Source organism: Saccopteryx leptura, chromosome 12 (genome assembly GCF_036850995.1).
Source record: "Saccopteryx leptura isolate mSacLep1 chromosome 12, mSacLep1_pri_phased_curated, whole genome shotgun sequence".
Classification (NCBI taxonomy): Eukaryota; Metazoa; Chordata; class Mammalia; order Chiroptera; family Emballonuridae; genus Saccopteryx; species Saccopteryx leptura.
In genome coordinates, this window is record NC_089514.1 from 11,167,739 (window position 1) to 11,190,016 (window position 22,278).

A 22,278-nucleotide genomic window follows, 5' to 3' on the forward strand; every position below is an offset into this window, starting at 1 on the left:
AGTTTTATACGAATACAATGTTGTTTATGGTTGAGAGTCTTTTATTGCTCACCTTACCACAGTCCCCTGCCACCGAATATATTTAGAAATTGAAACAGAAATATTTAACTTCCTGTGACCAAAGGTTCTAAGGGTTTTTTTAAATGTCTTCTAAATCGAGTTATTACCACTATTTTTGATATAAAATATAGTATACGAATGAGGAAAACAATATAGCTACATAATTGCTAAGAATTTATCCTTGCTAAACCTAAAACGGAAATTTTACTGAAAAACACGTCTTAACGAAACAGACAGGAACTGAGTTGTTCGTGAATCTATGGATGAATATTTATTGCAAAAAGGAATCGGGACTCAGCATCCATTTCCCCTTTCCATTTTGTATAACCATCCAGGCCAAATGTTAGCACTTTGGACAGAGAACCCGAGGGGAAGGGCCCTTCCGAGGCCAAGCACTGGGTCCAGGCTCAGTAACCGCGTGCTAGACAAGCGAGCCAGCAGGGATGGGCGGGGACGAGTGATTCTAGCTGCAGGAGAAAATGATCCCTCAGCCTCTGCAGTGAATACAGCAAAGTAATTAATTATGCTTCTTAATTAGTTTGGCAGGGCACTGAGTAAGATTCCCTCTGGCTCACTGGGGCCCAGCCCTGATAACTCAGCCACTGTCGTGGGTCCCCATGGAGGCCCCTCTGCCCAAGAAGGTGGAGAAGTTCAGACATGTCACTTCTTCCTGCCTCCTCCCCTCCTGGTTTCCCTGTTCACGGGAGAGGGGGCGGGGGGCTGGCGTTGGGCCCTGAGCCTCCCTCCCTTCCTCCTCCAGCTCGACCCTAATACCCTGTCTTTTCGGAGCTTATCCAAAATGCGCCCCACGGAGTCTGTGCCCCAAGTCCCTGAGCAAGGGACTCCCCCAGCCCTGTGTCTCCAAAGCCACCTCAGTCCTCAGCCCAGAACAGATGCTGGGCTGTCCCCCACACCCTCAGCATTGCAGGCTTGAAGGTTAAGGTCCTGCATGCAGCTTAATGGATGAGGGAGAGGGCTCTCCTTGAGAACGGTAGATTCTTTTCCTTAGAAAAATACGATGGGCTAAATGTAGAAACACGGTGCATTAAATAAATAGTGCGTGAAATTTCTACGGAAATCCTCAAAGGAGCTGCGGATCCAAGTTCAAGAGCCCCGGCCCTCAGGATAAAATTAAAGTGCTCTGATTGCGCTAATAAGTGTTCTCCAGCCGGCGCTGCCTCGGCCCGCCTGCCTGTTAGAAGGACCAGGGCAGTTTGAGCCTCTTGGTTTCTGAGCCCACTCCAGACCTCTTGAAATGCCATCCCAGGAGGCGTGAGGTCACGCTTCTAACAGGCTCCAGGGGTGGACCTCACACAGGAGGTCCCTGGGCGCCACCAGCCTGCAAGGTCCCTCACCGCTGCCTGCTGTGTCTCCCCGTGTCTCCCCGTGTCCACCGTCCCATTCGGTGGGGATGCACCTTCCCAGCCGGGCCCAGCTCTCCTCGGATCTGAGGCAGGGCCCTGGCTGCCTCAGCCCTGAATTGTAAGGACTGGGGAAACGCCAGGGTTCCGAGACATTTCACTTGAACAACAGACTCCGAAGACGGAAATTCGAAGGCCACTCAGTGGACCCAATCTTGGTGCCTGGGACTCCGATCTCTTGGTGTCTGGGGGTAGTAAGTCATTTTCTATGTGACAGTGCTTTCAGGGACCTTCTCCAGAAGCACGGTGGAATGAAGCAAGACTGGTCACAAGTCAGTGCACATAGTAGGTCCCCATGTATCCGCACGTGGAATTTGGAGGGAAAGGACAGAAATGAACACTGCATGCCCTCCCACGGCAGACTGGACAAGTCCCTCTCTGTCTACTCTCTCGTTTCATCCTCTTGAAACTCCTGCCAGGTAGGAAAACCCAGTTTAAAAAGAAATGGTAGCTCCTATGAACTACCGTTCAGGGGGCCTCACCCAGGCCCGGAAACTTTGTTTCCCTAAAAGGCCTTGAAGTCTTCGAGTTCTCTGCTTGGAACCTCTTCTTGGTGTCTGCAAGTTTTATAAGAATTTTTAAGTGATTGTCTTCAAAATCTAGTGATAATTTTTGAAATGGAGTCATCATCTTTAAAAATGTCTTACCTTAAAAAAAAAACACCTTTTTCATAATGTCAATTATGAAAGGCAGTTTAATAGTACAAAGCATTAGCTAAAGAGTCTCAAACTGGGGGTTCCCTGATGGGTTCCACGGGGTTCTGTGATTTTGTTTCCTCTGCAAAGGAAACTCTAACCTGAGTGAGAGAACCTGGCTTGGTGCTCACCCTGCGTTCCCACTGGGCTTCCCCAGAGCAGGGAGGGATATGTTTTGAGCCAAGAGTTATATATGCACATTAGGGGGCAGTCATTTTGAAATAAGTGTTTTTACACCAAAATACTGAATGTGGGGGCTAAGCTGGAAGAGAGGTATTTATAAGTCATTCGTATATATCGAGCACTTCCTGAGTACGAGGCACTCCGCTGGGTATACGGAGGACAGAGCCGTGGACGAGAGGGACCCAAATCCTCGTCCTGGTGGAACTCACATTCGTGTGTGTGTGTGTGTGTGTGTGTGTGTGTGTGACAGAGATAGAAAGAGACAGAGAGAGAGGGACAGACAGACAGGAAGGGAGAAATGAGAAGCATCACTTCTTTGTTGCGGCACCTTAGTTGTTCATTGATTGATTTCTCATATGTGCCTTGACTGAGTGGCTACAGCAGAGCGAGTGACCCCTTGCTGAAGCCAGCGACCTTGGGCTCAAGCTGGTGAGCCTTTCTCAAACCAGATGAGCCTGCGCTCAAGCCGGCAACCTCGAGGTCTCAAACCCGGGTCCTCTGCATCCCAGTCAGATGCTCTATCCACTGTGGCTGGAACTCATGTTCTGATGAGGAGACTGGAAATTAAGACAAAGAAAACAGGAATGGGATGTGAGGTGTGCATGGGTCTGAACGTGGGTGTGCATGCGCACATGCGTGTGTGTGTGTGTGTGTGTGTGTGTGTGTGTGTGTGTGTGTGTGTGTGTTGGGGGGAGTTCACTGTTGGAGCTTTAAAGTGGCTGGGGACTGGCTCACTGAGGTGACTGCCGAGTCAAGTCCTCAAGGAGGTGAGGGTAGCTGGAATGAGTGGCAAGGCTGGGGCCCCGGGAAAGGGCCAGGGCCGTGTGATTGGCCGGGAAAGGGTGGGGCGGGGCCACAGCGGAGTTATCCTTGGGTGAGAAGAAAAGCCATTGAGGTTTTAGACTGAAGGGGATCATGGGATGCCGGGTGGAAAACAGGTTGTGCAGGGGCCGGGGCGCACACAGGGGGTTGAAATGGAGAGTCTTCTGCAATGAACCAGGCTTGGCCAGGGCGGTAGCCCGATTCTGCACGCTGAGCAGAGACAGAGCTCATGGCCTGGATGGGGCAGCGAGGACTCGTCACTGATGGAGGGGACCTCTTAATGGTACAAGCTTGCATGCTTGCTGCAGAAAAATGGAAGGTCTCAGTTTTAAAAAGAATGTTAAAAGACTTTTTTAAAGCTCGTCAGTGTTTTTTCCCCCCCATTTTCCCCACAATCTCATTTTACTGAATCTCCCATCAATTAACTCGCACTCAGATGCGGAGCTGTGGGTTTTGATGAGCCAAAAAAGGCTTTAATTAGAGTAAGTGGTTTTATTTAGCATCACGGCTGTTGAGCTCATTGTTGGTGATTGAGTTTTAAGACCTAACAAAGGCAGACACTGGCTGGAAGAAATTCTATTTGGGTCACTTCTGCACCAAGTCCTGAAACTTGAAAGAGGCGGACAGAGAGCTGTGGCTTCCAGAGAAAGGAGGGCCCCGTCTTCCCAGCCTCAAGCTTGCGAAACTTCCCTTAGAGTTCAGACAGAGGCTTGGAACCAAGACACGGAGGGTCAGAGCAGGGCCGACACAGCAGATCCCGGTAGAATCAGGACCAGAATCCACCTCATTCCCAGCACAGAGCTCACCGACTCCCTCTGGCTTCAGCCGCACCTGCCCCGTATCACGGCTGCTGGGTTAGATCACGCCGGGAAACTCAGATCCCACCGCTCCCTCGCACCCTCACTCCTGCTTGTCTGGTTGTCTCACTGAACGCAAGCTTTGTATAAATTCATATTTTCAAAGGGAGACCTCTTTCGGGACAGCAACGGGTCTGGCATTTGCACATGGCGAGGAATTCACAAGGGCACAGTGGTTAAGACAACCTCGGCCCTGGCCAGTTGGCTCAGTGGTAGAGCGTCGGCCTGGCGTGCGGGGGACCTGGATTCGATTCCCGGCCAGGGCACACAGGAGAGGCGCCCATTTGCTTCTCCACCCTCCCCCTCTCCTTCCTCTCTGTTTCTCTCTTCCGCTCCCGCAGCCAGGGCTCCATTGGAGCAAAGATGGCCCGGGCGCTGGGGATGGCTCCTTGGCCTCTGCCCCAGGCGCTAGAGTGGCTCTGGTCGCAGCAGAGCGACCCCCCCCCCCCAGGGGCAGAGCATCGCCCCCTGGTGGGCAGAGCATCGCCCCTGGTGGGCGTGCCGGGTGGATCCCGGTCGGGCGCATGCGGGAGTCTGTCTGACTGTCTCTCCCCATTTCCAGCTTCAGAAAAAAAAGACAACCTCCTGGGAGGGGTTCTGCAGCTCACCTTGAACACATCATCCCGCCCCCAACACACACCTGACGGAGAAGCAGGCTCCCGCAGAGCCAATAGCCGGTGCACATCTGCGGATACAAATACATCCCTTTCTCTGAAACTGCACACGACCTGGACTGATGCCTCTCCATCCAGTGTCCAGGAATGTTATTCTGCAATGACCTAACAGCCTTGGATTTAGACACTTACACACGCACACACACACACACACACACACACACGCGCGCGCACGTGCGCACACATCAAGCCAGAAATGGCTGCTAGTCAGCCTTGCTCATTCAACACAAGCGCCAGCCAGCCAGCCCTCTAGACCCAATGCAGGTTCCACACCTCTGATGACGGAGGGTTTCTTTCTTTTCTTTTTAAACGAGGACATAAAGTTTCTTTAATGGTAAAGGATGGTTATACAAAGTGTCCAAGGTAACACTGCCTATAGCGTCAGAGCCTGAGTCACAGGCGGCCCTGTCTCCAACGCCCACTGTTTACTATAATACCTCACCAGCAGAAAATTACATTGGGCACAAAGACGAAAATGGTTGCAGATGCTGAGCCCAACTATTGACAAGTGCAGAGAAGTCAGGCCAAGGACAGGAGGCTCCCTGTCACCCAGCTCTGATGGCAACTCTGGGGAGCGAGGTACAAAGGCCTGTTACTCAGCCCCTTCGTGGGCAGATTTACTCAACACTGAAAACAGCCAGCCTTTAGAAAAAGAAACAAACCCCTCGAGGAGAGTTGCAGAAGGACCAAGTGACTCAAGTGACATCGCAGCTGTGCCCTCTCCAAGCCGGGCCGCTATCTCACAGCTCCTTTTACAACAAGAGCTCTGCATAGGCTTCTGCCCTGGCTGTGCGGACCGCCGACTCAGGGCCGACCCATGCCAACCTGGCCGAAAGTCTTAACTGGCTTCACAGGGGATGCCTCAACGGTTTTCGTAAATCTAGGCATCAGGCAAATCGGACTGCTCTTACAGGACCTCCTGATGCCAAGGAAGACGGTGTGTGCTTTGGGCTAACTACCCCAAACGGGCTAATGGTGAAGAGCCGACAAGAGACAGGAGTAAGATGAGCAAGGGCCAGATCGGAGCGAGAGGACAGAAACCAGGGTGCACGGAGACCGAGCATATCCCCAAACTTTTTACACAGGGGGCCAGTTCACTGTCACTCAGACCATTGGAGGGCCTGACTATAAAAAAAACTATGAACAAATCCCTATGCATGCCTGACCTGTGGTGGCGCAGTGGATAAAGTGTTGGCCTGGAAATGCTGAGGTCGCCGGTTCGAAGCCCTGGGCTTGCCTGGTCAGGGCACATATGGGAGTTGGTGCTTCCTGCTCCCCCCTCCTTCTCTCTCTCTGTTTCTCTCTCTCTCTCCTTTCTAAAATGAATAAATAAAATAAAATAAATAAAAAAAAGTTTTAAAAAAAAAAATCCCTATGCACACTGCACATATTTTATTTTAAAGTAAAAAAACAAAACGGGAACAAATACAATATTTAAAATAAAGAACAAGTAAATTTAAATCAACAAACTGACCAGTATTTCAATGGGGACTATGCTCCTCTCACTGACCACTAATGAAAGAGGTGCCCCTTCCGGAAGTGCGGTGGGGGCCGGATAAATGGCCTCAGGGGGCCGCATGCGGCCCGCGGGCTGTAGTTTGGGGACCTCTGGTCTACAGTGAACCTATTTCAAGTGATTAAGCGAACAGAAACCTTTCACAGGTTGTCGTGGCCAAGAACTTTGGACATCTGACAGCTCTAGTTCCACCTCATGTGATGAGTGAGATCATTTTTGTATTCATATGGCTTGGCAATGAATTCTTTTCCCGAGATGTCCATCTATATATTCAGAATTTCACTATTATGAGCTGTTCAGCAATATGAAGAAGGTTCTCAACTCATGTAGAAATCGCACACAGCCCACCTTTCTGGACAGAATGCAGAGTATTTGACTGAATGCCCTGAATTGCAACCCAAGACCCATCTTAAAAGAACTCCTGTGTTCTTACGTACACACCACGGCCATCAGTTAGACTCTGACCCCTCCCCACCTCTATTTGCATCGAATGACTGCAGGAGTAATTTCTCTGAGAGACAGTGCTATTTACTGAGCTCTTACTGAGCCAGCCCAGTTTGATACACTAAATAAGTAAACAGTAAAAGAGGCCTTGCCGGTTGGCTCAGCGGTAGAGAGTCAGCCTAGCGTGCGGAGGACCCGGGTTCGATTCCCGGCCAGGGCACACAGGAGAAGCACCCATTTGCTTCTCCACCCCTCCGCCGCGCCTTCCTCTCTGTCTCTCTCTTCCCCTCCCGCAGCCAAGGCTCCATTGGAGCAAAGATGGCCCGGGCGCTGGGGATGGCTCTGTGGCCTCTGCCTCAGGCGCTAGAGTGGCTCTGGTCGCAACATGGCGACGCCCAGGATGGGCAGAACATCGCCCCCTGGTGGGCAGAGCATCGCCCCATGGTGGGCGTGCCGGGTGGATCCCGGTCGGGCGCATGCGGGAGTCTGTCTGACTGTCTCTCCCTGTTTCCAGCTTCAGAAAAAAACAAAAACAAAAACAAAAAAAAAAAGAGGCCTTGCAGGGCATCAGGCTCGAAAAGACCTTGGCTTTATTTAAATAAACATTGGGCTTGAATAAATGTGTGTGCGTGTGTGTGTGCATGTGAGTGCGCAGCACTCGTGTAAGGAGCCTCTTTATTTAGCGACCAGCGCTTTACCTGCTTGTGCTAACAGCGGGCATGCACGGAGCAAACGGAAGCAGCCGCCGGCCCTCCCCACGCAGGTAATCCATCACTTCACCGACAGGGGTGTTCCCAGGAGAAACCCTGTCTGCACCTGGAGGAGGCACGGAGAGGGGAGGGCTTGCGGGTTTAATATCCAGCATCTAGCCCATGACAAGTGTATTTGCCAATGAGAAGTGAAGAGAGCTTTGGTGCCAATCCCTTTAGGATCCGAAGTAGGCGAACCCGGCTAGGTGTTTAATATATCTTTGCCTATTAGTCAGCTCATAGCGACGTCTGGGTGGTGGTGATTGACTACGGAGGTACGGCCGGAACGGGAAGTAAAGAAGGGGAGGCGTGGAGACGACTCCCCCAGGGAAGAAAGCTGGAACACAAGCCGAGCTCCAAGGCAGTGCCCTCGGCATCCCCCAGATCCCACTCTTGCTTCAACACTGTTTGGCTGCAACAGACCCAGGGACGCCCCTCCTTCCGGCCTCTGACCACCCTGCGACCTCTTTTCCAGTCTCCACCTTCGGGACACCTCAGCCACCCTCAGCCTGGAGAGCAGCCAACACCGGTTTCTGACCTTAACTCCTTATTGCCAAACAACCACGAGTTCCCAAATTCATGAGAATTATTCCACTCAAGCGAAAGCGGCTGTCAACCACCTGGTCACCTGCACCTGCGGGCCTCCCACACCTACCTCTCTCTGGGCTGGTTTCCACCACGCCGATGTGGCTCTGGGGGGCGCGCGACGCCTCGTCCAAGTCGGCCGAGAAGGGTGAGGGCACGAGCGTCTCTCAGAGATGCCAGACCAGCACGGTCACCATGTTCTCTTCCAGGACGGGCTGAAGTTTTGCCAACAGGAGTGGACAAAACTCAGGATGTCAAGGGAGCCGCCATGGCCGTGGAGAACCGGAACCGGGCCCTTTTGAGTCTGCAGGCCCCGGTTCTACCCACACAGACCTTCGTCTCTGATTTTCTGGAGAACCACGTCCTGGGGAACCACTTCCTGGGTGAGGCGGTGAAACTCACCGAATAGCCCACACCTGGCATCCTGACACCTCCGCAGGCTGGTGCTCCCAGGCTGGGCTGGGTGACCATCCCTTCGAACGGCTCCCCCTCAAGCACGACTGAGCCTCTGGAGCCTAGAGGCCTTCGAGGGGCCCTCCGCACCCCCTGGTGTCTGGCTTGGGCCTGGAGCCCTCTCCCTTGCCGCGGACCAAATGGAAACAGTAAAGCTTTCCGCAGAAAGTACCAACAGCTATAAGGAATTTGAGGTGAAAGGACTACCCTAGGAAATGAAAACTGAAGTGTATTTAAAATTTAGTTCTTTATAGTAATGAATGGTTTAAAAAGCACCAGACAAAAGAGAAATAAGTTTCAGTGTAAGACTTTCTTCCCCAGGAGGTTTGTTCAGAAGTTCCAAACTCCCCCAAGCCTGCGTACTGCACGCCTCGCTGGGCGTGGCACCACCAGAGATGAGATGCCAAGGAGAGCGGCCCGGGGTGCTCCACTTCTGCTGCTCTCCATTCCGGAGACAAAGGCGAACAGTCTGGAGGTCACCCTCTCCTCCTCTCTCCTCCCCCTCCCTTCCCCTCCCCCCTCCTCCCGTCCCCTCCTGTCCCCTATACAGTGAGTGAGAGGAAGTCAGGTATGGGCAAGGTCTCAACTCTGCAAACACAGAACTGTGCAAATTTGCACATCCTTAAGGTTTTTCCCTAACAACTCTATGTGTTCTGAGCGTTCCATACAAAAAATAGAGTAGAAATAAAGCCCGTCAAAAAACTACCAGGCTGGAACGGAGACACTGGAACGGCTGAGAATTGTAAGTCGGACAAGACAGATGGGGTCCTGCAGCGTCAGGAGGGCTGCGATCCCCAGGGCTCCTTGGGCGGCCGCACACAAGCACACCTTGTCCAGGTACTGCCTCCCGGGGACTCTGAAGAGCAGACTTCTGTCCCCAGAACAGGCAGGTGGCAGCCCCACGCCCCACACCAGAACGCCACCTCCTCCACCCTGCCGCCCGCCTGTCCCCACCTCGGCCTGCCCACAAGGCCGTCCACGGCTGTCCGCCCAAGCACAGTGTGTCACTTTCTCAGAACAAGAGAAAGAATAGAAGAGGCAGCCTACAGAGACAGAAAGCACGTCAGTGGTTGCTTGGAGCCAGGGCTGGAATACGGAGTGAGCTCCGCACACAGGCTATTTCCTTCTGGAGTGATGAAACGCTCTAAAATAGGAGTGTGGTGGCGGCTGCCCAGCTCCGTGAGTCTCCTGAACACACTGAACTAACCACACACGGCACACAGGTGAGTTTTACGGCATGTACGTTAAACCCCAATTAAGCTGTTCGTTAAAAACGGGTACCAGTTGTGTTGACCAGTAAGCTATGAGCGCGTCTGTCCAAAGACGTGGGGGACACAGCTTTGCTGAAAAGGCAGAAACAAGAGTAAACGAAGACAAGTTTGTTCAGATTCCTCCAACTTTAATTGTGGGGCAAGATCAGGCAGCCGTCGAGGACAGAACGCAGTCCCTGGGAGCAATCACAACGCTGTTTTGTTGTCAAGTGGACACGATTTAAGAGTTATTTTTTTATTAGCGCAGTGGTCAAAAGTCGCCCAAACTGTCCTCATTCCTCGACTGTCTCTTTTTTGCCAGTTTCTTGCCCTTCAAAGAGAGGATACCTGGCCTCCACGTCGGCCCACGTGATGCCTCCATTGGCCAAATCTCGCACAACACTGGGCAGTTCGGAGACCTGGGGGAAAAGGAGACAGACATCCAAGAATCAACCAACTTGATTAGATTGTCAGGAAGGGTTCACTTGAACTCAGGAACCCTTAGACTTAGAGCCAAATCTGTTTAAATACTGACAGGACCCCTCCACAAACTGGTCCCCACGCAGCGTTTGCCGTCCGTCCCTCTGACAGTGTTCCTCGTCTGTCCCTCTGCAGCCTCCTCCTCAATGACCCTCACCTGCTCCCAGACCTGAGTTTGTGCTGTCCTTCTAGCTCAGAATGCCTGCCACGCCCTCAGAACATGCAATTTCCCCACAAAGCCGTCCCTAATTATCCTAAAGTTGTGTCACGTGCAGTTACTTCATGTGTGTTCGACTGAACTCTCAGAACAGGGGTCACTCTGAGGTGAGTGAGGGGACCCAGGGGAGACTGGTAAACCAGAGAGCCCCAACTACGGGGCCAGCTTGCTCAAGCGTAACCACCCTGGCTGCCACATGAGAGTTCTCAAACCTGGGCATCAACTCGGAGATGGTGATTAACCAGCTCTCCCCACGCCCTCCCACTCCCCAAGCCCACGCCGGCTTCTGACTCAGGGGATCTGGGGTGGGGGTTCTGCTTATGGAACAGGCTCCCACGTGCTGCAGATGCTGCTGGCCCCGGGCCCGCCCTGTGAGAACCACGGGGAGACGGACGGTAGGTCCAGAGGAGTCACACCTGGTTTGGTAAAAAAGACAAGCCAGAAACCTGTGACTTCTGAATTCGACGATCAACTCCTCCGGAAAACGCAGTCTCTCTCGTTTCCCTATTACTAACCCTCTGCATCAAGCTGAGCTCTTAGCAGGCACTTGAAACAAAACCTGCTCAAGGTGAATGACTCAGGCGGCTGTCAGTTCTAGTGGCCACTCTCTCCCATCCCTCTGGACTTGCCCCGTCTCCAGACATGCTCATTGGGAAACACCACTAAAACCGAGGCACTGTTTCAAATGGATTAACACAAGGAAAAGTTTATATACATCCACATGTATACATTTATATAGAAATGTCAAGATGAAACGTCTAAGACCTTCCATGCCTACCAATAACACTATGGCAACAATCTCCTGGGATCCTACTCCTCTGGCCGAAATAAATAAACAACTATAACAGCAAACTGCCAGACAATGAGTCCACGGGGATCCAAATGGCTACAAAATATCCGAGCAGTGTTAATGGATATTTTCATAATGAAACCAAGGGGACTTGGAAATCTGTGCCCTGGCTGATACAGGCCTATGATTAAAATTGAAAAGGAAGGGGAGCATAAATACATCATCACCCAGCCCAGACCGGAAGGACCCAGCACGCGTCTCTAAGACCAGGGAGGCCACAGGGAGGGCCAGCACCTCTGCGCGGATCTGCCGCATGGAGTCCCGGTCCCGCAGCGTCGCGGTGTGCGGGGTCTTGTTCACGGTGTCAAAGTCGATGGTGATGCCGAAAGCCACGCCGATCTCATCAGTCCTGGCGTAGCGGCGCCCAATGGACCCAGAGGAGTCGTCGACTTTGTGGGAGACGCCGTTCCTGGTCAGGGCTTCCGCTGTCCGAAGTAAACGAGGTCAATTCAAAATAAACACAATGGAGCGTCCCAGTGGCATGTACATGTTGTCTTACAAGTGGAGGACACTTATAAAAGGAGCTATGACAAGAGAGCAGTACAATCCCCGAAGTTTAATACATCCCTTGCTGGAGCCCGACCCCTCCCGGACACCCACACCTCACCCAGCCCCGGGAGAACGGGAACCAGACCAGGAGCCAAGGCCAGAGCCAGTCCTGACCCCACCCCACCCCCACCTGCCTGACCCTGAGCTGCTCAATGAACTCTTCCCGCCTCCCAGCTCTGAAATGAGTGGGCCGCACCAGGTGACCACATGGGCCCTGTCAGTGCTGGGGTGCAGGGGCTGGAGATCCACTGGGTCCCCAGGAAGTGAGCGGAGCACCCAGGTCAACAGGAGGAGCAAGGATGTTTTCAATCTGACGCTTGGGTGCCACCTGGACTCATTCACACGCGAGGAGAAAACAGCCCGAGCAAGTGTACTCTTAGAAATGAGAGCAAAGGCCAAAATCACTTCGATTTTATGGGGGGGGGGGACCTCTCCAAACCGCAGCCTACTCGACAGCGTTCCCACGGAGACTACACGAGTGGGTTTGCTTACACAGCTCCCGCACGAACGGCACGAACTCCTGGTTCTGGCTCAGGGGCAGGACGGAGCACTTGAACGGGGCCACCACGGCCGGGAAACTGAAGAACTAGACGGAAGGAAGAAATCCAGACATGTTTATCACAATATAAATGCTGATGTCCAAACTTCACTATCAAAATACCTGGACACACACTATGAAAAGCGGCGTAACAAAGAGTAAGAGCAGGCCCTGGCTGATTGGCTCAGTGGTAGAGCGTCAGCCTGGCGTGCGGGAGTCCTGGGTTCGATTCCTGGCCAGGGCACATAGGAGAAATGCCCATCTACTTCTCCACCCCTCCCCCTCTCCTTCCTCTCTGTCTCTCTCTTCCCCTCCCGCAGCCGAGGCTCCACTGGAGCAGCGTTGGCCGAGGCACTGGGGACAGCTCCGTGGCCTCTGCCCCAGGCGCTAGAATAGCTCTGGTTGCAACAGAGCGATGCCCCAGATGGGCAGAGCATCGCCCCCTGGTGGGCGTGCTGGGTGGATCCCAGTCAGACGCATGCAGGAGTCTGTCTGACTGCCTCCCTGTTTCCAACTTCAGAAAAATACACACACACACACACACACACACACACACACACACACACACAAAGAGTAAGAGCAGGCTCACCAGAACCAGAAAGATCTGGTTTTTAAAAGCTCTGACTTCGGACGGACTCAGTTGAACTCCACCTCTCTGGACCTCAGTTTCTCCATCGCACAAGTAGTTCCCTGCCACCTGCTCTGCCTGCTCAGAGGTCTGGTATAAAGGTGAGTGACGTGCAATCACTCTGAGAGCTAGCAGAGAAGATGCCAGTTTTCCTGGCACCATATAAAAAGCCTTCTCTCTATGGAGAGAGCCCCTGAGAACCGCCCTCCACGTCACCAAACAGGAAGTGGGAGAGACAGGAAGCAAAACTCCATTCTGTCCTTTAAGAGTTTCAGCAGAGCAGAAGGACCAGTGAGCCAACAGTTTAATTAGCTCACAAATGTATGTCCAAAAGAGATCATTTAAAACAAATGGAGACAGCTCCGTATACCTACACTGAAAGCACAGCCCTCTTACGCTGCTCCTGAAACAGGCCTCGGCGTTACCCAGGACAGAAAATGAGGAGTGAGACTGTCCTGTGGAAGGCAAACTAGTCTGCCAGTCTGGCTTGGAAATGAGAGCTGAAGACAGTTCTTAAATATTGATACGAAAGTTTAGCTGGAAGGCAACCATATTGAACTCTGAATGAATAGGTCCCACAAAGTTAATAAACGACACAGGTTCTGGTGTAGCACCCGCCCCCAAACCTAATTAACTTTAAATGCCACGCGATGGTGAACATCCCGCTGTGAGTAAACCCTGGACTCCGGCCCTATGGCTGCCTGAGTCAGAGCATTCAAAACTCTCCTCCTCACTGGCACCTGGTGATAATTCTACGCCAGCGACAAATGGGGGCTGGCATTTATGGGGAAATAATGTACTTTTTCTCACCGACAATGTTTTTATACCAAATTCATAAGAAAATGGGTTAGAAACTATGTGCTAAAAAATTAAAAACACTTTTGGCTTCCCACAGCCTAATTAAATTTCTCTTCATGATAGATAGGAATCTCTGCAATTCATAAAACACTGGCACTAATTTAATCTTGCTTAGCCCTTACAAAATTTCTATCAAAACTCTAGTTTTCTCAATATTGTTTGAGTCAAAGGAACAGCTAAGAGATATTTTAACAGAAAAGCCTGGCACAAAGCTGACACGTATAAAGAGCACATTCAGTTGTGGCCGCCACCGCTCCCCGAGAAGAGCCGGCCCTCCATCGCAGGCCCGCTGCCTCGCCCGGGGTTCTCACACCGTTAAATGAATGAAAAGCTGCTCCTAAGATGTCAGGAAATGAAGCGGCAACTTTAGGGCAGAGAGTAAAATAGCAACTTCATTAGCTACATATTACCAACAGTGTGTCAGACATGACAATAACGGCACCAAGACCCCATCAGTGGCACCAAGATCCCATCAGTACCGTTCTTTAAGGTTTAACGTCCTTGAGAAAACTGCAGTCACTGTTCAACACTACACGCACGCTCAGCCTTAGCACGGCCGTGCCGGTAACAAGGCAACAATGTTCCTCTCGGCTCATTCGACAGGCACACCCTCTCTGCTCGAGCCATTCTTCTGAATGGCTTTCCCGGACACCTGTGACTCCGAGCTGAGGAGTGTGGTATCTGCAGCCAGAGACGAGGTGCGCAGGGTGAAGGCAGGCACGAAGACACGAGGTGGGAGACGGGGCAGGGCTTCAAAAGCATCAGAGCAGAAGAAAACTTACGGCGCTAATGAACTTCTTTTAAACGTTTCATTTTATTGATTTGTTTAGAGAGAGGAGGGAAGAGAGTGGGAGAGAGAGACAGGAACATCTGTTCCTATGTGCGCCTTGACCAGGGATCGAACCGGCCACCTCTGTGCTCCAGGACGACACTCTAACCAACCGAGCTATCCAGCCAGGGCTACGAAGACTTCCTACATTTGTCTTTAGCAAGGCTTGCATGGCAGGGAGGGCTACACCCCAAGTACTGGTGCCCAATTGCAATCCGTCAGTCTCCCACACGGGAATCTGAGGTTCCTATAACAAAACATCGATCCCTGGATCTGAGACCTAGTGAATCAGTGTCTCTGAAGTAGAACCTAGGAATTTATATCTGTACCTCAAAAGTACCCCAGACAATTTTATGCAGTTTAAGGTTCCCTTAAATGCTCTCCCAGTATAACATAGTTTCTGCGTTTGGCCAAACTCTCTGAGCCGCCACTTCCTTTGCAGTTTTCATGAGTATATCCAGAAAGTATCGTTCCTTCTACCCGATGCAACAAACAGAGTTCCCCCAAAGTTCTGTGTCCTGTCTCAGGATAGAGCGCACCAAGCAACTAACCAATGGCATCGAGAATAGTCTGCACACCCTCCGCTCAGACGGAGTAACGCCAGGCAGCGCACAGCTTTGCAGACGGTCCCGCAAAGATGAGTGGTGACACCACTGGGGCAGGACAGCGAATAACACTCTCCCATCATTCACCCTGGTGGACGGACTTCAGCCTACTTCACCTCTGACATAGTAAGAGGAGGAGACGCCTGCGCAGGACGACTCACCGTTCTCTGTTCGTCTCCTTCACGAACGTGGAATGTGTGTTCGAATACTGTATACAAGATCCTGCCCAGGCCAAAGGAGGGCTCGATGACATTCGGAACGACTTCCTCCACTGCAAGAGAGAGAGAGAGAGATTCAGTAACATGCTCTGCAACCCCACAGAATGCCTTTCAGGTCCTCTCCACACAGGCCTTATTAGCACTGGAAATAGCTCTCTTCTAGATGAATTTTGATCGATCCTGTATATCAGAGTGAAGAAATCAGAACATCCCTAAAAACTGTCTGCTGGTAGGAAACCTGATGCCTTTAAAGGGAAAGCTGGAGTAAAATAAAAATTCCACCAAATTAAATTCTTTTTATTTTTTTAAAGTTATTTTAGAGAGGAGAGAGAGAGAGAGATGGGGGGGTGGGGGTGGGCAGCAAGAAGCATCAATTCCCATATGTGTCTTGACCAGACAAGCCCAGGGTTTCAAATTAAATTCTTTGTTTATATAGCATAAACTGTAACAAGGCTCCAAGATCCTTCTTCCACGGTGATCAGCTACAACAGCGGCTACACTCTAACCTCTCCCTTGCCCATGCAGAAAGTATCAAAACTCTAGAGCTTTTATAAGATGTTGCCAGAATGAACAATCTACCATGTAGCTGACAAAATTAACAACAGTAATTCCCACACCAAGTATCAGATGGTTTGTTTTGCTTCCTATCTCGCTATCTGGAAGAGAGCCAGGTTCTACCACTAATTTCCAAGGGTCTGGGTCAGGAGGCCATCGGAGAAGTTTGCTCAGGCTCAGCGCTCGGTCAAAGGCAGGGACCAGGGTCCCGAGCATCTCCCACGGGAGGTTCTACCTGTGTTCACATAGGAAGTGTATTCCTCAATGCGTTTTATTCAGATGAGAAGCACTGCTAAGCACTGCCCAGGTCTTAGGTAACTGACCTTAACCTTGGAAAGTTTACGTTTCAAGGAAAATGAGATAACTGGACCCCAAAACACACATATCTGGATGGGAAGAGACTATTTCTTGCCTGACCAGACAGTGGCACAGTAGACAGAGCGTCGGACTGGGATGTGGAGGACCCAGGTTTGAGACCCTGAGGTCACCAGCTTGAGTGCAGGCTCATCTGGTTTGAGCAAAAGCTCACCAGCTTGGACCCAAGGTCGCTGGCTTGAGCAAGGGGTTACTCAGTCTGCTGAAGGCCCATGGTCAAGGCCCATATGAGAAAGCAATCAATGAACAACTAAGGTGTCGCAACGAAAAACTGATGATTGATGCTTCTCATCTCTCTCCCTTCCTGTCTGTCTGTCCCTATCTATCCTCTATCCTTCTCTCTGACTCTCTCCCTGTCTCTGTAAAAAAAAAAAAAAAAAGACTATTACTAATCACAGGATAAGAAGTAAGAATAACATTCTAGAACTATCATCAAGGCATCTTCTGTCCCTCCTTCCACAGCATCTGGGCAACGGGGTAGCACAGCTCAGGACCAGCTGCCAGGATGGTGACTAGGGACCGCCAGTCGTGAAGAACCCCCTGCTTACTGTTACCAGGGCTCGCACCGCTCTGCCCGCCCCCTGACGCTCTGCAGCGGGCTGGAAGCACAGAGAAGCTGGCCCGCCCCATCCGCAGGCAGTAGCTGCCGGGACCCACCGCTCTAGTTTCCGGAAGCTTTAGTACAGCCACAGTGAGCTCTAAAGAGGAATGACGCTTTCTGTTTCTTTCTTAATTACTTTCACAAATTTACCATGTATTGTTTTCTGGAATCTCTTCACACTGACCATGTCTTTTGTTAACGAAAATGTTTTCCCTTCAGTTTCAACAGTGAATTCCCTACAAAGAAACAAAGCACATTACACGTTAGTGAAAACACGCATCCCTGTCCCTTAATTTAAGGAGCTTCACAGATTGCTAAACTGTTTATCATTTTAAGTGTAATAATACAAATTAGTAAATGCTCAAGATATAACAACGGAAGTCAAACCTAAATTATTTCATAAGAAATACCAAGGTAAGTATTATCCTAACAATGGCACCAAACAGTATTCTGGGAGGCACCTCAAAATATGACTAATTTTATAAGACTCCTTATGTGACTTAACGACTAAGTCCTTTGGTTTTGAGATCAAAGTAAAACCGAAAACAATTTTGTAAAAATTCAGTTTTAGAATAATTACAATAAATTCGTCAGAAACAGGTCTGCTGGCAAAAGGCCACTGTTTTCAATATTGTCCCAACAAACGTAAAAATGACCAGCTTATCAGTGCACAGAAAGTAATTTTAAAACTCCCACACTTTTCCAAAATAAACGTTGACATTTATGGTGATAAAGAAGATCACCTTAAAATTTAATGATTCTGTTTGCTATGTCAATATAAAATATTACACCCCCCCCAAAAAAAAAATCATTGACTCCTGAGATATACCCATTCCATTTCAGGTTACAGGACTTCGCCTTTCTAAAGTGCTTATGAGGCATTTCCTCACATCATGAAGCCCAATTTGGATCTCTCACAAGCCGCTTAGTGCTGGGAGAGAGCCCCCCTGTGGCCGTCTCTGTAGCTGTGTGGTTGGCACCTGCTGCACAGGTTTGCTAGTTTCTAGCAGTCATAATCTCATGCATCATATCAGTGATTTCCATTAATTCCCTCCATCTGCACGCTCTGTCTGAAGTCCGTGTGTGCAAACATCAAAGATCCCGCTACATAAACGGTGTCACACACATTCTCTCTGTGAGCACAGTCTAAGTACAGAAGTGAGAAAGGAGGAAGCTGAAGTGAGCAAGGAGGAAGCCATTATTTGAGAATTTTAAAAGGAGACTGTCTTATGTGTGGATAATATTTAACTAGTGATTTAACTATGTCCATTTTAATAAGATTTGATGTTGTTTTAACATAAACAAATGTTAATTCTGGGAGTCCAGAATGTGTTAAAATATTCCTACTGAAATGGATAACTGTATCCTCAACTTAACAAGGATTCATCTTGCAACAGTTGTGACAAATGTTGATGTACAAGCAACTGCCATCGCTCCCGAGGTCCCCGTGTGTCTTATCTCAACTCCTCCACCCCAGTTAACCGCCGACACGCGTCCTGTCACTACAAACCAGACTGGTCTTTCCTAGAGTTTCATGCATCTTCTGTGCCAGGCTTCTTTCATTTAAACCTAATGTCTACGACACGTCTGGGCAAACTTTCTGCACAAGGCCAGATATACATTTTGCAGGTTTGCAGGCCATATGCAGTCCCTTGAATTCCTTTTCTTAAAGAACACTTTGAAAATGCGAAATTCCTCCTTACCTAGGGGCTGTACAAAAACAGTATGAAGGATGTTTCAAGTGCACATAAGAAAATGTGCACTCTGGTTATCAGCCGTTCTATAACTGACAGTGAAGTTGATGAATAGTGCTCTTCGAACTCCTAGTCGTGTTCTGTTGTCTACTTGCTCCACCGATTACTGAGAAAGGGGTGAAGAAACCTCCAGCTGTGCCTGTGGATTTGCCTACCCAGTTAGAAGTGCTGTGCCTTCCCGATGCATTGAAACCTTGAAGATGAAATGCAACTCTGCCCCTGGTCACTTTCCTTTTTCTGATGTTTGCTTTGCTTGATATTAACAGAGCCACTCCAGCTTGTATGATTAATGTTTGTACGGAAATATTTTTTGATTCTTTTACTTTTAAATCTATTTGTGCAATACAATTACGGGAAGTTTCCTCTAAACAGCATTTAATTGAGACTTGAATTTTTTTAAAAGTCTGATAATGGCTATTAATTCAAACGTTTACATCATTCTGTTTAGCACAATTACCGATACTGTCGAGTTGAAATCTACCGCCTCACGACTTATTTTGTATTTGTCTCATGTGTTCTTTGTTCCTTTGCCCTCTTCTGCCTTAGTCTGGAGTGTTTTTATTATTCTATTTTATCTTTCGTAATTGGTTTATTAGTTACATCCCTTTGGTTTTCATGTTTTTCCAAGTAACTGGTCTAGAATTGACGGTATTTAACTTTTATTAACTTATCACTGTCTACCTTCAAACAACATTACGCCATACCACGTCCGATACATACACCTGACAAAGATGTGTTCCCAACGTTTCACTATCCTTCGAGCTACTGATGGCATACACTTTATTTCTGTATGTTATTATTTCCACAATACACTGTTATTGTTTTTGTTTTAAACGGTGCATTATCAAAAAATAAACAGTCCATTATCTTCTAAAAAATGAAAAGATGTCACTGTGAAGAAATCAGTGAAAATGACATTTATGTTGACCCCTTAGTTAGCATTTCTGGAGCTAATTTCTTTGGGTAGGTCTGAATTTCCACACTTCTGCTCGAGGATCGTCCTTTAACATCTGTGGTGCAGGTGTGCTGGCAGGGTAGCCTCTGAGCCTGCTTTTCTGAGAGCATTTTATTTCACTTTCGGAGGATATTTTTGCTGAGTCTAGATGTTTTGTCCGTAAGCACTTTCAAACATTTCATTCTATTGTACGGTGGCTTGCCTGGTTTTTGATGAGCTCTAATCATGCTCATCTTGGCTCCTTCTGATGTAGTGAGCCTCCTCTCCCCTGGCTACTTTGAAGTCTTCTATTCATTGCTAGTTTCCAGCAATTTGATGCTAATGTGCCTTTATGTGAGTTTCTTTGTTGATTCTGCTTGGAATGGAACCTCTTCAGTCTCTGGGTTTTAGTTTGTATCAAATTTGGAAAATTTTCAGCTACTGATGTACCTTCAGGTATTTTGCTGTCTCCGCTCTCTGACTTGCAATTACACGTTCGACTGCCTCACATTGTCCTAAAGGACGTTTTTTTTTCTCCCAGCCTCTTTTTCTATGCCTCATTTTAAATCATTTCTATTACTACATTAAGTTCAATACTCTTTTCTTTTGCAACATTTATTCACTGTTAACTCCATTCGGTGAGTTTTCATCTGAGATACTGCTGCTCATATTCCCACGTCTCACCTCTTAAGTTCATGTTTTCCCTTACAGCTTTGAGTATATCAAGCACACTTAGAATTGTTTTTAATATCCTTCTATTATTATTCCATCATGTTTGTCATTTCTGGGTGTTTCTTTTGATTGACTCTTTGCCTCATTATGAATCACATGTTCCTATGTCTACAAATTTTTACTGTTCACCAGACAATCAATTTTACACTGGATTTTGTGTATTCCTTTCAAAATTCCTCGTTACTGTTTTGTTTTGTTTTTTAAGGAATCCTTTCTTTTATTTTTTAATTTTATTTAATTTTAGAAAGAGGAAAGAGAGACAAAAAGGGGGGAAGGAACAGGAAACATCACCTCTCTTAGTAGCTGCTTCTCTTATGTTCCTTGACCAGGCAAGCCCAGGGTTTTGAACCGGCGACCTCAGCATTCTGGGTCCACGCTTTATCCACTGCGCCACCACAGGTCAGGCTCCTCTCTACTGTTTTTATATTTATATTTAAAACAATTACAGAGACCACTCCAAAGCTCGAAAAGAGAGCACTGACTTGAAGATATAGTTTGTGATCCTTCCTCAGTCACTACCTTGGACAAGTCTCCTCCTCTAAGAAAGTTACTGGGGGGGGAACTAATCTTCAGTCCATTTCAAATCTACTTCTGCCTATAGTACCCAACTCTCAGCAAACTCAGTCCTCTAAATGTAGTCAAGAGATACTTCTTATCTGCAAAAGATTTCTGAAGACACTCAGGTCACCCTAACTTTCAGAACCTGGCAGAGAGGACATATCTGCCGGGAGCCCCGTCACATCTTTCACTGAAAAGCACACATCTTCAGGCTTACCCTTTTTCATTCAGTAGTTTCTCCATTTCTGTGATGTAACACTCATCACAGACGGCAAGGTACTCCATCACCAGCTTGGCATCCTTCTTATACGCCTTGCCAATTGCTCCCTTATTGGGTTCAAACTGAACAACATTGACTGTTTTGTATGATGTAGTCAAGGAATCCAAAGACACAGAACGGCCTCAGTACTTTGGGACATGATCTTGAGAATCACAAAATTATTCAAAGTAAGTAAACACCATCAATAGAGGTTTCCCCCCCCCCCAAAGTTACAGTGAGATCAAGGGGTATTACCTAATCAGCAATATAACCTGATACATAGCATAATAACTCCTGATAATGATTTATTCATTTCCAAAATGTCCCAACATCACTGGCTTGGCCCTGAGATCAGCTCACAGCTTCACTGTCTGCTAAAGGAAGGACATTTCTACTGTGCTGATTAACGTAACAAGTGAGCTGAACTATTATTTTATCTACTATGAAATGACACTCATCTTTAAACAAAGTATTCACCAGGTACTTTTTATGTAAAGAGTATGTAAGTAGGTGCAAGTATAGAGAAATGCATTTTGGAAATGGCTGAGAAGAATCGGTCTACACCCTGAAAAACATTTAGAGCATTTTTCTGAAAGGACCCAACACCGAGTGGGCACTTGTCAGATTACAGGTAGAGAGACTAGGAGAAGGGGGAGATGGTGGAACAGCAGGATAAGTACATGTTCCCTAACAGCAAACGGGACGAGGCACAGAGCAGGGCTACCTACCTCGAAGACGCGGACACTTCAGTCCTGAGGTGTCACAGGAACAACTAGAAAGGATATGGGCTCTTTCAGCGGCTTCTCAGCGACAAGTGGGACTTTGGTGGCTCGCGCATGACAAGAAAGGTCGTAACAGGACCGGTCAGCACATCCAACAATCTCAATCCAGCCCTAAGAAGGCAGAGTAGATAAAAACACTTATTCCTTACATTGGGTTCACCCACAAATCTATGCAGACTATAACTACGGTAACTTTTTCACAAACTCATGGATAACTCCATTAAAGAACTCCCATTCAACATTTATA

The 22,278-nt window shown here is 48.7% G+C and overlaps 1 protein-coding gene across 1 annotated transcript in view; it reads right to left on the reverse strand.

Annotated features, from left to right (window-relative positions):
* Positions 1 to 9,837: 9,837 nt before the first annotated feature.
* Positions 9,838 to 22,278, reverse strand: part of GARS1 (glycyl-tRNA synthetase 1) — a 39,733-nt gene continuing 27,292 nt past the window's right edge. The window contains exons 11-17 of the mRNA XM_066354040.1: positions 22,035 to 22,142; positions 21,208 to 21,353; positions 17,163 to 17,248; positions 15,425 to 15,534; positions 12,298 to 12,391; positions 11,491 to 11,681; positions 9,838 to 10,128 (exon numbers count right to left, since the gene is read on the reverse strand). Of these exons, the coding sequence (XP_066210137.1) occupies positions 10,003 to 10,128; positions 11,491 to 11,681; positions 12,298 to 12,391; positions 15,425 to 15,534; positions 17,163 to 17,248; positions 21,208 to 21,353; positions 22,035 to 22,142 (861 nt within the window). The 3' untranslated portion in view covers positions 9,838 to 10,002. The remainder of the gene's footprint in view (positions 10,129 to 11,490; positions 11,682 to 12,297; positions 12,392 to 15,424; positions 15,535 to 17,162; positions 17,249 to 21,207; positions 21,354 to 22,034; positions 22,143 to 22,278) is intronic.